Source organism: Capra hircus, chromosome 15, assembly GCF_001704415.2.
Source record: "Capra hircus breed San Clemente chromosome 15, ASM170441v1, whole genome shotgun sequence".
In the NCBI taxonomy this organism is placed as follows: domain Eukaryota; kingdom Metazoa; phylum Chordata; class Mammalia; order Artiodactyla; family Bovidae; genus Capra; species Capra hircus.
Window position 1 is genome coordinate 39,260,292 of NC_030822.1, and position 14,891 is coordinate 39,275,182.

Genomic DNA, 14,891 nt, shown 5'->3' on the forward strand with positions numbered 1-14,891 from the left:
GTGCTGTTCAGCCCTCAGCCTTGTCGCCGTACTCTGATACATAACATTCACAGAGGCAGGGCACAGAATAATACTAGTGCTTAGCTCCTTTAAGGAAATTGCTATGTTTGAAATAAACTCAGAGACTAAAACTTTGCTACTATCTTTGTGTGTTATAAGGGAATTTATAACAAGAAGTATAAATCTCCTGGTATATACATCCCTGTGTGTACCTGACCAGCCATCTTTACTGTCAGAATAAAAGTTTAATTAGGCAGGATTCTATAAAGCATTTAAGAGTTATTCCTTGGAAATGAACCACCTGTAAACGTAGACTCCCAAGTTAGTCCTCAAAAAAGTCCCTGCACAACAGCTGTTTGTTATGGTGGGGAATGTCAGAAGACTATGAAGAATACATTCTCTGGGAAGTCACTGCATTCAGAGAATCTAGAATATGAGGTGTAGATTACCTTTCCTTGGGAAGTTTGTTTTGTTTTAACATATTTACTTGGAAAGGGTTAGAATGCACTCAGGAAAATGCCAGCTGTTGGTTTTAATTTAGTTTATGGGCATGAAGCTAAAGGCTCATGAAGCTCTCTATCTCCAACAGAAAAGATAAGCATCTTTTTGTTCATTGCATGTCTGAAGATTTATCAAAATCCTATATAAAGAAACTGCATTATTCTCCCCAGCAGGAATTTTTGTGTGTTTTGTGGATGAGCGTTAGTGCTTTAACAAGCCCAGGTGTTAGAATTATAGAGAGAAATTTTACTTCTGGCATATTATATTTCTTTGGCATTATCTTGACTGTGGCTTTGTGTATGTTCCTGTTGCAGCTTGGAGAACAGCCATCTCTGGAAGAAGCCATCAGAATAGCATCCAGAATCCAGCAAGGAGAAACGCCAGGGTTGGATGATTAACCCTCAGAACAATGGAGCAATAAAGCCAGAGAAGCCTTTCATCTTCAGGCAGCAGAGATCCATGAAGCCCAGGCCCAGGAAAACTAGAAATTTTCCATTCCCGAAACACTGTACACATTTTTATGCAAGAGTGGAGAACATTTTATTCTTGACACTTTTGTGTATATAACCCTTGGAATAGATTTCCCAAACTGATGTATTGTGTACAAGGAAGTATGAAATTAGGGCAATACAGTAATTTTTTATGTTACTCTTTTATCAGATTGCAAACTCCTAGAGTCTACATGCAAGACCAGTGAAGTCTTACGGAGTCTTATGATGGATTTTTAACTTACTATGAAAAAGATAAATAAAGGCTGTATTGAAAATGTCAAAGGTTCTATACGTCAAACAATCATAATTCCAAAAGCCATCATGGATAATAAAGGATGTAAAGCCTTCAGATATTTCCCTCAGCTAGTAGCGTGTCTGCAGTTTTTGTTCTACTGTATACTTGTCCATTTTTATTTGTATTAAATATCTCACGGTTTGAAGACTATTCATTAAGTTTTCCACCCCTGTTAAATACCAGCTCTTCAAGCTGAAGTGCTAATTATATTAGCATTACATTGGATTATGTATAAAATTACAAAGTTTGGTTATTTAAAATTAAAAAGTTAAATCCAGTACTTTGGTTTTGTTAAAGATGATTTCCTGAGTCTTCAGTTTTTTGTTACTGTTTCTTAAAAATAATGAACTATCAAAGCTTGACCACATGCTGGAGCCCGGGATGATAGTGCTGTAATTGGAAATGGCTTTATTCTGAAAATTAGGTTAGTGGGTTGGTGTAAATTATTTATTTTTGCTTATGTACTTTTGTTTTAAAGCTTATTTACCCTAAAGTTTATTATTAATTTTGAATACAGCAATTTTTAAAATGTTACCTTTATATTTGTTTCATTAAATTGGTATGGGGTGGGGGGAAGAGTTGTAGAAAACAGCACTAATGTAATAGGTTAAAATACAATATATATATATATTGAGAGTATATTATGTATCAAGCACAATAAGTACTTTTCCATACATATTCATCTGCTCATAACAGGATTTTGTGAGATATATGAGATTTAATACCTTTGTACATGAGAAAACTGAAGGTTCAAAGAAGTTGTGTCTGCCCAGGACTGTGGTGAGGCAAGGCAAAGACTTGAGAAGCCAGACTGACTGCCACGTCCAGGGTGTTTTTTTTCACCATACCACAGCCGCCTCCTTAGATGATAACTTGTGGCAGAGATTATGTATCGGAGCTTTGGTGATTTCTTTTTTAAAAATTTCTGGTGGCATGCCTAATCTCAGTTCCCTAAACAGGGATCGAACCCATGCCCGCTGCAGTAGAAGAGCAGAGTCTTAACCACTGGACCTTCAGGGAAGTCCCAAGCTTTGGTGGGGATTTATGATTGCCCAGTGACCTGATAAGTACCTGAAAACCCATCTCTAATGTTAGAGATTCAGTGTAGGGGCCACAGAGTTCCAAAAAAGGTGGGGGGAGGGTGTGTGAGGGTTGTCCTGTAAGAATCACTTCTCTGCTGTTTTCACCATGCTTTGTTGGCCGGAGAGCTGAAGCAGGGCTGTTTCTCATTTCAAGCTTTACAGTAAAAAGGAAAAAATGTTGTGCTGTGTTATTTAATATAAATGTTATCTTTGATCAGGTTCTTTGAAGTCTTGCTAAGAAGAGTCATGACTTAGTCATTTGAAATGGGAAACCCGGCAGGGTTGGGCAGGGCTGATTGGCTGCTTCCCTTCAAAGCTCTTCAAAGATATATAACATTAGAAAGGTCTTAGTCACCCACAGTCTCAGTCTCCATTCTTGACAGAGGTATTTAAATACACACACAACTCCCAGCTGAGGCTCAGAAAGGGGTCAGCATGGGGCAGGGGCTGGGGTAGGGGTGGGATAGAGGAAGAACAGGATCTTGAACTGTGCTCCCGCCTTCCACTCCTCCTCTGGGGACTGGCTGCCAACCCAGAGCTGCTCTGCTGAGCCCAGCTGGATCCACTGTGAACCAATACCCAAGCCTCCCTAGGCTTTTGCCTTTCACCTGCCTTTGTTTAGAATCGATGTTCATCCCTACCCCCAGCTCCTCTGCCTGGATTGGACAGAGCTGAGCTGGATGCTGCTGGTGGGCCTGATTGTCCCTCAGCTCAAAAGAAAATGCTTTCCTAATAGCACCAAAGAAGAGGGCGGGAGGTGTTGCTGGTTTGTCCCGTGACTTCCTGGGAAGGGAACTCAGGAGCATAGATAGTGTATTCCCCCAAGGGAAGACTCCAGCTGATGCACTGACAGTTGTGAGTAAAGCGGGTGTGGGGTTTCTTCTTAGCCCACAAAAGTTGAAGAGTCTCCCCAAGATACTTGATGAAACTAGAGTACATCTTTTTTTTTCTTCCCCAGCTGCTCCAGGAGTCTTGCAGAATCTTACCGGGTATTGAACCCAGGGCCATGGCATTGAAAGCACCAAGTCCTACCCACTGGACCGCCAGGGAACTCCCCCAGGGTAATCTTAGCAGATGTAGCTGGTTGGAGCATAACACTCTGCAATATGATCCAGACGATGCTCAAGGCAAGCCTTTCAGTCCAAGAAACCCCGCCCCCCCCCCACACTATCCCAGACACAATTTGAAGCCACTACAAAGAGAAAGTACATTGGCTACAGTCTGCACTCCAATTTAGGAAATAGAAGGATTTGGCTTCCTTAATCCTCTACAGGTGGCAGCTACCCAGAGGGCCACTCTTCCCCCTGTGCCCCAACACTGCACCCCCAGGTCATTAGGGGCAAACTAATGGCCAGTCTCACATCCTGCCCACCTGTATGGCAGCCCTGGGACTAGGGAACTTGGGAAACCATGCACTCAGGGCTGACACGGGCTGGATTCTATGTCTCATCCTGAGGAATTTACATCCCAGTGTTTCCTGGCTCGGACAAGTTGTAGACCAGTCGAGCAACAGTGGGTGGGGAGTGGGAGGGTGAAAGGAAAGGGGCGGAGCTGGAGTCTGTTGTCAGAAAGAAAGGAAAGGGAACAGGAGGGACAGGACGCAAGGCTGCCTCAGCCCCTCCACTGTAAGCACTTCTAAACTTAACTAGGTTTAAGTTAAGTGTAAACTTCCTTCAGGGATGAGGGGGTCTTTCAAAGAATACTCCAGCCAAACACTCTTTGGCCTGAGGAACAGGGTGTGAGACTAGTACCGTTGAGGGCCCTGCACTTGGGGCTGAATGCACTGTGGTTGCAGTCTTAAAACTCTTAGTCATTTTATCTTTGATTTTGTGTCAGGGGAAGTCTCATGGAACCAACAACGGAGCAGGCAGGCACGGTGGGGGAGGGAGCGGGGGTCCTTGGAGCCTGACCTTACACAGTCACATTCCCTACGGCCGGCCGCCATGGATGGGTTCTCACTGCCGCTCCTCTGCCTGGCAGGGTCTGATGCCAGTGCAGGAAGGTGGGTGTTGGGGGCATGGTGGTGGCCATCCCCACCTACTGAGCTCATCCCAGCTGTGAGTTCTAATGATGCTTGGCACTAGCCTATGTGCTGTGGGCTGGGGTGACAGGCCTGTGGGAAGGGGAAGCTGGCAGCTTTTAGGCCAAAGAGACCACCCCCTCAGGCACCCATGAGGTCCTATGCCCTGGAGGGCTCTTTCTCCAAGTTCTGTGCCATGGGGATCCTCACCTCCTCCTCCTACTTTTCCAGACCTTGGCTCTTGTTTTCCTCTTCTAGCCAGCTCAAGGTAACCTCCTGGAATTACAAAAAATTCAAGTTGTATAATTTCAGCGATTCCAAATACAAGCTAAATACTTTTAGACATTTTCATTTAAAATTGGTATTGCATAAAATGAAAATGAAAAGTAAAATTGATGCTAAAAATTTAAGTCTTTAATTTTTCTTTACTTAGGATGACCCGACTCTTTGCGACCCCGTGGACTGTAGCCCACCAGGCTCCTCTGTCCATGGGGTTCTCCAGGCAAGAACACTGGAGTGGGTTGCCATTTTCTTCTCCAACTTAGGATGACATTAAGCAGCAAATAAAAAAACACCATGACAAGTCATAAGAGAGTCTGTGAAAGAAGGAAAAAGTTTATATATTTCTTATGCATATGTGGGTGAGAGGTGGAGGCTGAAATATACATAATAGAAAATTTACCATTTAAAAAAATTTTGAGTGTGCAGTTCAATAAGAACCTTCACTCTGTTGTGTACACATCACCACTATCTGCAAAACCTTCTCATCTTCCAAAACTGAAATTGTATCCATTAAAAACTCCGCCTCCCCACTCCCTCCAGCCCCCTGGCAACCACCATTCTTTCTCTTTCTATGACTCTAACTATACTTGGTACTTCACAGAAACGGAATCACACGCTATTCGTCCTTCTGTGTCTGGCTTTATGTATACCTTTGACAGCCCTTTTTCTCCTGCTTTTTTACCAAGAGTCCCCATTATTTTCTTTTTGTTTCTACACTAAGCCCCACAGATTATGTAGCCTGCACTGCCTAGGAAAGCTCTTCAGTTCTCTTTATGCTGTCACACAGGAGATGTGACTTGTGTTTGGGGAATATATTATATGCTTCTACTTTTTAGGTTATGGGCTCCCACAGGGTAACTGGGAATTTCTACGTCCACAGAATTCTAGACATCCTGCAAAGCAGGTCACCTCTAGCTTCTAAACTCACCTGCTTTGAGAGACACAAAGAGTCCTCAATCCTTCATGCATGCAGAAATTTCATGCCGCTTCCAGAACTTGGCTAAAATTGAAAGACAGAAGGCAAGTCTTGTGAGAATAAAGCATACCCAAAAATCAGGATAATTGCATGAATAGTTAAGATGAAAATTAGCTGGCAAAAGCTTTTTCTTTTCACTTTTCTGCTTTTGAATAACAGAGAATAGGATTCTTGCTCTAATGTTAATCCCAAATTTCTCCTAGATTGCTTCCTTTCTGCAGTTTCCCTGGACACACAGGAGGCATCCAAAAAGAGGACAGAGCACCTTCACTAATCTGTCCAGAAGGCCATCTGCATAAGACAGGATGTGGAAACACAGCTCTAATCTGAGTTGCAGACTCAGTCCCAGAGCCCTCTAGATAAATTCTGCAATTTCTAAGAAAAAAGGTAAAATCTCTGCTGCCACAAGGGAGTTTTCTTATCTTTTAAAATAGGGAACTTTTGCTCCAAGCAAGTGATAGCACTTTTGTGCTGATGAAGACCCTGGGAGGGCAGTAGGTCCCAGATGGGAGCAGCTCTTATACTCACCAGACCTTTTACCCAGACAGAACTCATCAGCTAAGCGGTTTCCGCACTGCCTTAGAGCTTCTCTAACTAGTAAAGTAATGCTCAAAATTCTCCAAGCCAGGCTTAGCAATACGCGAACCATGAACTTCCAGATGTTCAAGCTGGTTTTAGAAAAGGCAGAGGAACCAGAGATCAAATTGCCAACATTCGCTGAATCATCGAAAAAGCAAGAGAGCTCCAGAAAAAACATCTATTTCTGCTTTATTGACTATGCCAAAGCCTTTGACCGTGTGGATCACAATAAACTGTGGAAAATTCTGAAAGAGATGGGAATACCAGACCACCTGACCTGCCTCTTGAGAAACCTATGTGCAGGTCAGGAAGCAACAGTTAGAACTGGACATGGAACAACAGACTGGTTCCAAATAGGAAAAGGAGTACGTCAAGACTGTATATTGTCACCCTGCTTATTTAACTTATATGCAGAATAGATCATGAGAAACGCTGGGCTGGAAGAAGCACAAGCTGGAATCAAGATTGCCGGGAGAAATATCAATAACCTCAGATATGCAGATGACACCACCCTTATGGCAGAAAGTGAAGAGGAACTAAAAAGCCTCTTGATGAAAGTGAAAGAGGAGAGTGAAAAAGTTGGCTTTAAGCTCAACATTCAGAAAACTACGATCACGGCATCTGGTCCCATCACTTCATGGGAAATAGATGGGGAAACAGTGGAAACAGTGTCAGACTTTATTTGTGGGGGCTCGGAAATCACTGCAGATGGTGGCTGCAGCCATGAAATTAAAAGACGGTTACTCCTTGGAAGGAAAGTTATGACCAACCTAGATAGCATATTCAAAAGCAGAGACATTACTTTGCCAACAAAGGTCCATCTAGTCAAGGATATGGTTTTTCCAGTAGTCATGTATGGATGTGAGAGTTGGACTCTTAAAGAAAGCTGAGCACCGAAGAATTGATGCATTTGAACTGTGGTGTTGGAGAAGACTCTTGAGAGTCCCTTGGACTGCAAGGAGATCCAACCAGTCCATTCTAAAGGAGATCAGTTCTGGGTGTTCATTGGAAGGACTGATGTTGAAGCTGAAACTCCAATACTTTGGCCACCTCGTGCAAAGGGTTGACTCATTGGAAAAGACTCTGATGCTGGGAGGGACTGGGGGCAGGAGGAGAAGGGGATGACAGGATGAGATGGCTGGATGGCATCATCGATTTGTTGGACATGAGTTTGAGTAAACTCCAGGAGTTGGTGATGGACAGGGAGGCTTGGCGTGTGATTCATGGGGTCTCAAAGAGTCAGACATGACTGAGCGACTGAACTGAACTGAACTGAACATTATGAAACTACTGAATGTTCTTTGAAACAGAAAATCAGGAACCACAGAAAAGTGGACCATTTTTGGTGTGCAAAAGTGATCTTCACTATTGTGAAGCTGGTGAAACCTTGTGGGTGTATTAAAGTCAAAAAGAAAGCAATTAGCTAAGAGATGAAAGGCTCTGGTGAGCCTTGGGGTCAGCCACCAGCAGGAGGCATTAAGTAGGTTCAGGGAGCAATTGACAGCTACACAGGGCTTCACCACTTCCTTCTGGAAGGAATCAACCGGCTGTGGCTGGATGAGGTCAGTCTTTTCTCTAATCTCAAAGGAAGTCATTTCATGCTAGGAGAAAACAGGGTTAGTGATAGGAAGAGTAGAACCCTGACTGCCTCCTCAGGTGATGGTGTTTGGTATCTTCTGGGCTATGGACCGCTATGTCCTTTCAGATCAGTGGTGGCATTAGATTAGAAATAAAGTGCGCAACAAATGTCATTCTCCTGAATCATCTAGAAACCACCCATACCCCACCCCAGTCTGTGGAAAAATTGTCTTCTGTGAAACTGGCCCCTGGTGCCAAAAATGTTGGGGACCACTGCATTAGAAGGAAATGCCCACACCAGACTTAGGAGACTAGCTTTGTCTCTTGGCTCAGTCTCACAATCACTTTTGGCTTTGTAACCAATGTTGACTAAGGAAATACTTCTGAGCACATCTGAGATTTAGTCCTGATGCCAGTTGCAATTCTTGTGACTAGAAAGTGCTGAGGACTAAATATTGTTTTCAAGCCTGCACTTACAGGGCAAATCTCTGCCAGGCCTAATGGATCCCAAGTACTAGTCACTTATTTTACCAATGTTCAACACTCCTCAGCCCAGTCCTAATTAATGTACAGGCAGGGTGTTGGCAGTATTTATTAGTGGCATCCTGCATCCCTGCATGGGTGTCCCTGGTGGCTCAGCAGTAAAGAATCTGCTTGCAGTGCTCACTTCGGGAGCACATATACTAAAACTGGAATGATACAGAGAAAATTAGCATGGCCCCTATGCAAGGATGACAAGAAAATTCATGAAAAATTCCATATTTTTTCAGGATGGGGAATACATGTATACCCATGGCTGATTCATGTCAATGTATGGCAAAAACCACTACAATATTGTAAAGTAACTAGCCTCCAATTAAAATAAATAAGTAAATTAAAAAAAAAAAAAGGAAAGAATCTGCATGCAATGCAGGAGGCCACTTGTAATGCAAGAGACGCAGATCCAATCCCTAGGTTTTGAAGATCCCCTGGAGAAGGAAATGGCTACCCACTCCAGTATTCTTGCCTGGAGAATCCCATGGACAGAGAAGCCTGGCAGGCTACAGTTCATGGGGTTGCAAAGAGTCAGACACGACAGCAACTAAACCACCACCACCACTATCACTCTGCAGTCTCAGGGGAAGGTCTATAGGGCCACTTTCCTCCATCTTCACAGAAAAAGCCACTTGCTCACCCAAACGCAGACCCCAGTTCAGGGCCCCAGAGTCAACCATGACTGGATGCAATAGGGTGCTGAATCTCCTACCCAACGCTCTTAGCAACCATTGGGATGAATGCCCTTTGCTGCCCTACCCTTGGATTTGAGTCTAACAAGTAGGCTCTGACTGGGGACTTCCCTGATGGTCCAGTGGCTAAGACTCTGCAGGGGGCCTGGGTTCGATCTCTGATCAGGGAACTAGATCCCATATGCCATAACTAAGAGTTCAAATGCTGCAACTAAAGATCTTGCATACCACCACTAAAAATATCCCACACTCTGCATAGACAAATAAAATAAACAAACATAGTATTTTTTAAAAGTAGGCTCTAACCTTGTTGCCAGGGTTTGCAGATGCTACTACTCTGGAGATATTTTTAAAAGTGTTTAAAAAAAAATAAAAACCTGTTGCCCTTAACTACCTTCTTTGGCTAGCTTTCTTCCTTTTTCTTCCTTACTGGGTATCAGAAGAAAAGGAGGAGCTTACTCATACTGTACGTGGAATGATGAAGATTTACTCATTCAGAGGAAGAAGAGCCTGTTTCTAGCTCCACCTCTGAAACTAGGAAGTTAGAACTTAGCACTCAATCCCTAGGAAAATTTTTCAAGCTTTCCTAAATGACCCTTCCATCAGTGACAAACCAAAACTGAATTATAAACTAGTTTTAAGCATATAGCTGTGTGAACGTCTGATCTTCAACTGCATGTGAAAGTATGAGTGATCCTCATAAATCTAAAGTTGAGCAAAAGAAGCTGGATGCAAGAGTATGGACCAAACTATTCTCTTTATTTGAAGTCAGGACACTGACTACCTCTGGTAGGGAAGGGGGCTGTGGATGAGAAGAGAGCCAAGAGGGGAGTGGGAGCGCCAGCTTCAGGGGCATGTGTATAGGGCCCTGTGCTTTGAAAGACCCCACAGTTGACTTCAAGCTCTGCGGTCACCATCTTAAAGTTCTTAATAAAACTGGAACATTGCATCTTCATTTCTCTTTGGACCCTGTAAATTATATAACTGCTTCTGGGTATTGGTGATATTTTCTTTCTTTATTTTTTTACAATTTTATGTATTTATGTTACCTATTTTTCGCTGCACTGTGTCTTCATCGCTGCCTAAGAGTTTTCCCCAGGTGCGGCAAGCAGCGGCTACTCTCTAGTGGTGCACGGGCTTCTCACTGCAGTGGCTTCCCTTGCTGCGGGCCATAGGCTCTAGAGCCCAGCCTCAGTAGTTGTGGTGCACGAGCTTATTTGCTCCGTGTCATGTGGGATCTTCCTGGGCCAAGGGTTGGACCCTTGTTCCCTGCATTGCAAGGTGGATTCAACCATGGGACCACCAGGGAAGTCAATGTTCTTTTAATCTGGGTGTTGAATTTCTGAATATTCACCAAACTGTACATACCTCGATAGGTTTGCTTTTCTGGGTGTGTATTATACTTCAGTATAAAGTTTTAAAAACTGAATATAGATTATTTTAAAACTAAATCAGCAAAACATTACTTATGGAACACAGCCAAAGTTGTATTCACAAGAAAATTCATGACCTTACACATTTTTATTGCTAAATAAGAAAAAATAAAATTTCATTAACAAAGCAGATGAAAAAGGAAATTAGAAGAGGAAAAAAGTCACAGCAAAGCAAAATTTGAAGAAAGCAAAAGGAAGAAATTAATAAAGATAAAAGCAAAATGAATTATTTCAATAGCAGAAAAGCAATTGGTTAATAAATCTAAGATCTAGTTCTTTGAGGTTGGAGGAAAGCAAACAATAAAACTGATAAACTACTAGCTAACATAATGAAAAAAGACTATATAGGGAATTCCCTGGTGGTCCAGTGGTTAGGACTCTGTGCTTTCACTGTCAAGGGCCCAGGTTCAATTCCTGGTTGGAGAGCTAAGATTCCACAAGTCTTGGGATGCAGCCAAAAAAAACACGATAAGACATAAATATACAAATTAGGAATGAGAAAGGACTTATAAGCATGGGTAAGAGGAAATAATGAGAAATACAAGGGAAAACTTGGCCCTATTACAATTTAAAATCTGAAATAAATGGATAATACTCAAGGAAATATACATTACCAACAGGGACTCAGAGACAGTAGAAAATCTAAATACACAAATAACCATGGACAGAAGCTGTCAAAAGCTATACCTCAAAGAAAAAATGCTGAACCCAGACACATTAATGAGCTACTTCTTTCAAATTTTCACAGAATCAACCATTCTTATACTATTAAAGCTGTTCAAAAGCACAGAGAAAGAAGCAAACATTCCACTATTTTATGAAGCCAAAATCTTATAGAGATTGTACGACAGAAAAACTATGGCTCAGTTCCATTTATAAATATAGATGGAAAATGCCTAAATGAATATAATTTTGCAGTATACTTTGAAAGCAGCTTGACTATAGTTTATTTCAGGAAGGATAGAGTGGTATAATAGAAGGAAATCCATTAATCTAATTCACCACATACACAATTAAAAACAGAAAAAAAGACTAATTAAGAGAAATGCTAAAAAGGGGGTATAATGGAATATTCATTCCTCAAATATTCTGATGAAAGCATACTTCTCCAATATGGTAGATATATATCAAGTCCACATGTACATATATACACATCTTATCACCCAATATTATTCAGTTCAGTTCAGTTCAGTCACTCAGTCATATCTGACTCTTTGTGATCCCATGGACTGCAGCAGGCCAGGCCTCCCTGTCCATCACCAACTCCCAGAGTTTACTCAAGCTCATGTCCATTGAGTCAGTGATGCCATCCAACCATCTCATCCTCTGTCATCCCCTTCTCCTCCTGCCGTCAGTCTTTCCTAACATCAGGTCTTTTCAAACGAGTCAGCTCTTCGCATGAAGTGGCCAAAGTATTGGAGTTTCAGCTTCAACATCAGTCCTTCCAATGAACACCCAGGACTGATCTCCTTTAGAATGGACTGGTTGGATCTCCTTGCAGTCCAAGGGACTCTCAAGAGTCTTCTGCAACACCACAGTTCAAAAGCATCAATTCTTCGGTGCTCAGCTTTCTTTAGAGTCCAACTCTTACATCCATACATGACTACTGGAAAAACCATAGCCTTGACTAGATGGGCCTTTGTTGGCAAACTAATGTCTCTGCTTTTTACTATGCTGTCTAGTTTGTTTATAACTTTCCTTCCAAGGAGTAAGCGTCTTTTAATTTCATGGCTGCGGTTACCAATGTGGTCCATTGGAGAAGGCAATGGCACCCCACTCCAGTACTCTTGCCTGGAAAATCCCATGGACGGCGGAAGCTGGTGGGCTGCAGTCCATGGGGTCGCACAGAGTCAGACACGACTAAGCGACTTCACTTTCACTTTTCACTTTCATGCATTGGAGAAGGAAATGGCAACCCACTCCAGTGTTCTTGCCTGGAGAATCCCAAGGACGAGGGAGCCTGGTAGGCTGCCATCTATGGGGTCGCACAGAATCGGACACGACTGAAGTAACATAGCAGTAGCAGTAGTCAGTATGCTTGCCTTGAGAACCCCATGAACAGTATGAAAAGGCAAAAAGATAGGACACTGAAAGATGAATTCCCAGGTCGGTAGGTGCCCAATATGCTACTGGAGATCAGTGGAGAAATTACTCCAGAAACAATGAAGAGACGGAGCCAAAGCAAAAATAACACCCAGTTGTGGATGTGACTAATGATAGAAGCAAGATCCGATGCTGTAAAGAGCAATATTGCATAGGAACCTGGAATGTTAGGTCCATGAATCAAGGCAAATTGGAAATATTATTCTTAATAGTCCCATTAAAGTCAGGAGCAAGACAGGGATACTCTCTACCTTTCCTAATAATTAGCACCATACTCTAACTGAGCTAACGAACCATTGAACACCTCTCCTGTTACTTAATACTGTCCTGGAAGTGCTGCTGCTGCTGCTGCTGCTGCTGCTGCTGCTGCTGCTGCTAAGTTGCTTCCTTCGTGTCCGACTCTGTGCGACCCCATAGACGGCAACCCACCAGGCTCCCCTATCCCTGGGATTCTCCAGGCAAGAATATTGGAGTGGGTTGCCATTTCCTTCTCCAATGTATGAAAGAGAAAAGTGAAAGTGAAGTCGCTCAGTTGTGTCTGACTCTTAGCAACCCCATGGACTGCAGCCCACCAGCTTCCGCCGTCCATGGGATTTTCCAGGCAAGAGTACTGGAGTCGGGTGCCAGTGCCTTCTCCGCTGGAAGTGCTAGTTAATGCAATTAGACCAAAAAAAAAAAAACCAGCAAGAAGGACAGAATGATCAAATACATGATTGTCTACCTAGAAATCCAAAACAATCAACTGAAAAATTGTTAGAAGAAATATAGGAGCATAGAACATCAGTTCAGTTCAGTCGCTCAGTCATGTCCGACTCTTTGTGACCCCCATGAACCATAGCACGCCAGGCCTCCCTGTTCATCACCAACTCCCAGAGTCCACCCAAACCCATGTTCATTGAGTCAGTGATGCCATCCAACCATCTCATCCTCTGTCGTCCCCTTCTCCTTCTGTCCTCAATCTTTCCCAGCATCAGAGTCTTTTCAAATGAGTCATCTCTTCACATCGGTGGCCAAAGTATTCGAGTTTCAGCTTCAACTTCAGTCCTTTCAATGAACACCCAGGACCGATCTGCTTTAGGATGTACTGGTTGGATCTCGTTGCAGTCCAAGGGACTCTCAAGAGTCTTCTCCAACACCACAGTTCAAACGCATCAATTCTTTGGCACTCAGGTTTCTTTATCCAACTCTCACATCCATACGTGACCACTAGAAAAACTATAGCCTTGACTAGATGGACATTTGTTGACAAAGTAATGTCTTTGCCTTTGAATATGCTGTCTAGGTTGGTCATAACTTTCCTTCCAAGGAGTAAGCGTCTTTTAATTTTATGGCTGCAGTCACCATCTGCAGTGATTTGGAGCCTAAAAAAATAAACTCAGCCACTGTTTCCGCAGTTTCCCCATCTATTTCCCATGAAGTGATGGGACCAGATGCCATGACTGTAGTTTTCGGAATGCTGAGCTTTAAGCCAACTTTTTCACTCTCTTCTTTCACTTTCATCAAGAGGCTGTTTAGTTCTTCTTCACTTTGTGCCATAAGGGTGGTGTCATCTGCATATCTGAGGTTATTGATATTTCTCCCGGCAATCTTGATTCCAGCTTGTGCTTCTTCCAGCCCAGCATTTCTCATGATGTACTCTGCATATAAGTTAAATAAGCAAGGTGACAATATACAGCCTTGATGTACTCCTTTTCCTATTTGGAATCAGTCCGTTATTCCATGTCCAGTTCTAACTGTTGCTTCCTGACCTGCATATAGGTTTCTCAAGAGGCAGGTCAGGTGGTCTGGTATTCCCATCTCTTTCAATGAAAGAGAAACCCTTACTCAGTGATCAATGCAAAGTAATAGAGGAAAACAATAGCATGGGAAAGACCAGAGATCTCTTCAAGAAAATTAGAGATACCAAAGGAAGATTTCATGCAAAGATGGGCTCAATAAAGGACAGAAATGGTATGGACCTAACAGAAGCAGAAGATAATAAGATGAGGTGGCAAGAATACACAGAACTGTACAAAAAAGATCTTCACGACTCAGATAATCACGATGGTGTGATCACTCACACTCACCTAGAGCCAGACATCCTGGAATGTGAAGTCAAGTGGGCCTTAGGAAGCATCACTACAAACAAAGCTAGTGGAGATGATGGAATTCTAGTTGAGCTATTTCAAATCCTGAAAGATGATGCTGTGAAAGTGCTGCACTCAATATGTCAGCAAATTTGGAAAACTCAGCAATGGCCACAGGACTGGAAAAGCATAGAACATAGTTTGCGTATTTATTTCATCTTTGCCATATTTCTGTGTTCTTGTTGTTTCTAACTACTGG

General features: G+C 42.7%; 1 protein-coding gene across 4 annotated transcripts in view; it reads left to right on the top strand.

The window, feature by feature from the left end:
* Positions 1-1,821, top strand: part of ZNF143 (zinc finger protein 143) — a 60,593-nt gene extending 58,772 nt beyond the window's left edge. For 3 of the 4 annotated variants that reach the window (XM_005689706.3, XM_005689704.3, XM_005689705.3), the window contains exon 16: positions 816-1,747. In XM_005689706.3, the coding sequence (XP_005689763.1) occupies positions 816-899 (84 nt within the window). In that variant the 3' untranslated portion in view covers positions 900-1,747. Of the gene's footprint in view, positions 1-815 lie in introns of all 4 variants that reach the window. The other variant, XM_005689707.3, reaches the window with a different exon arrangement.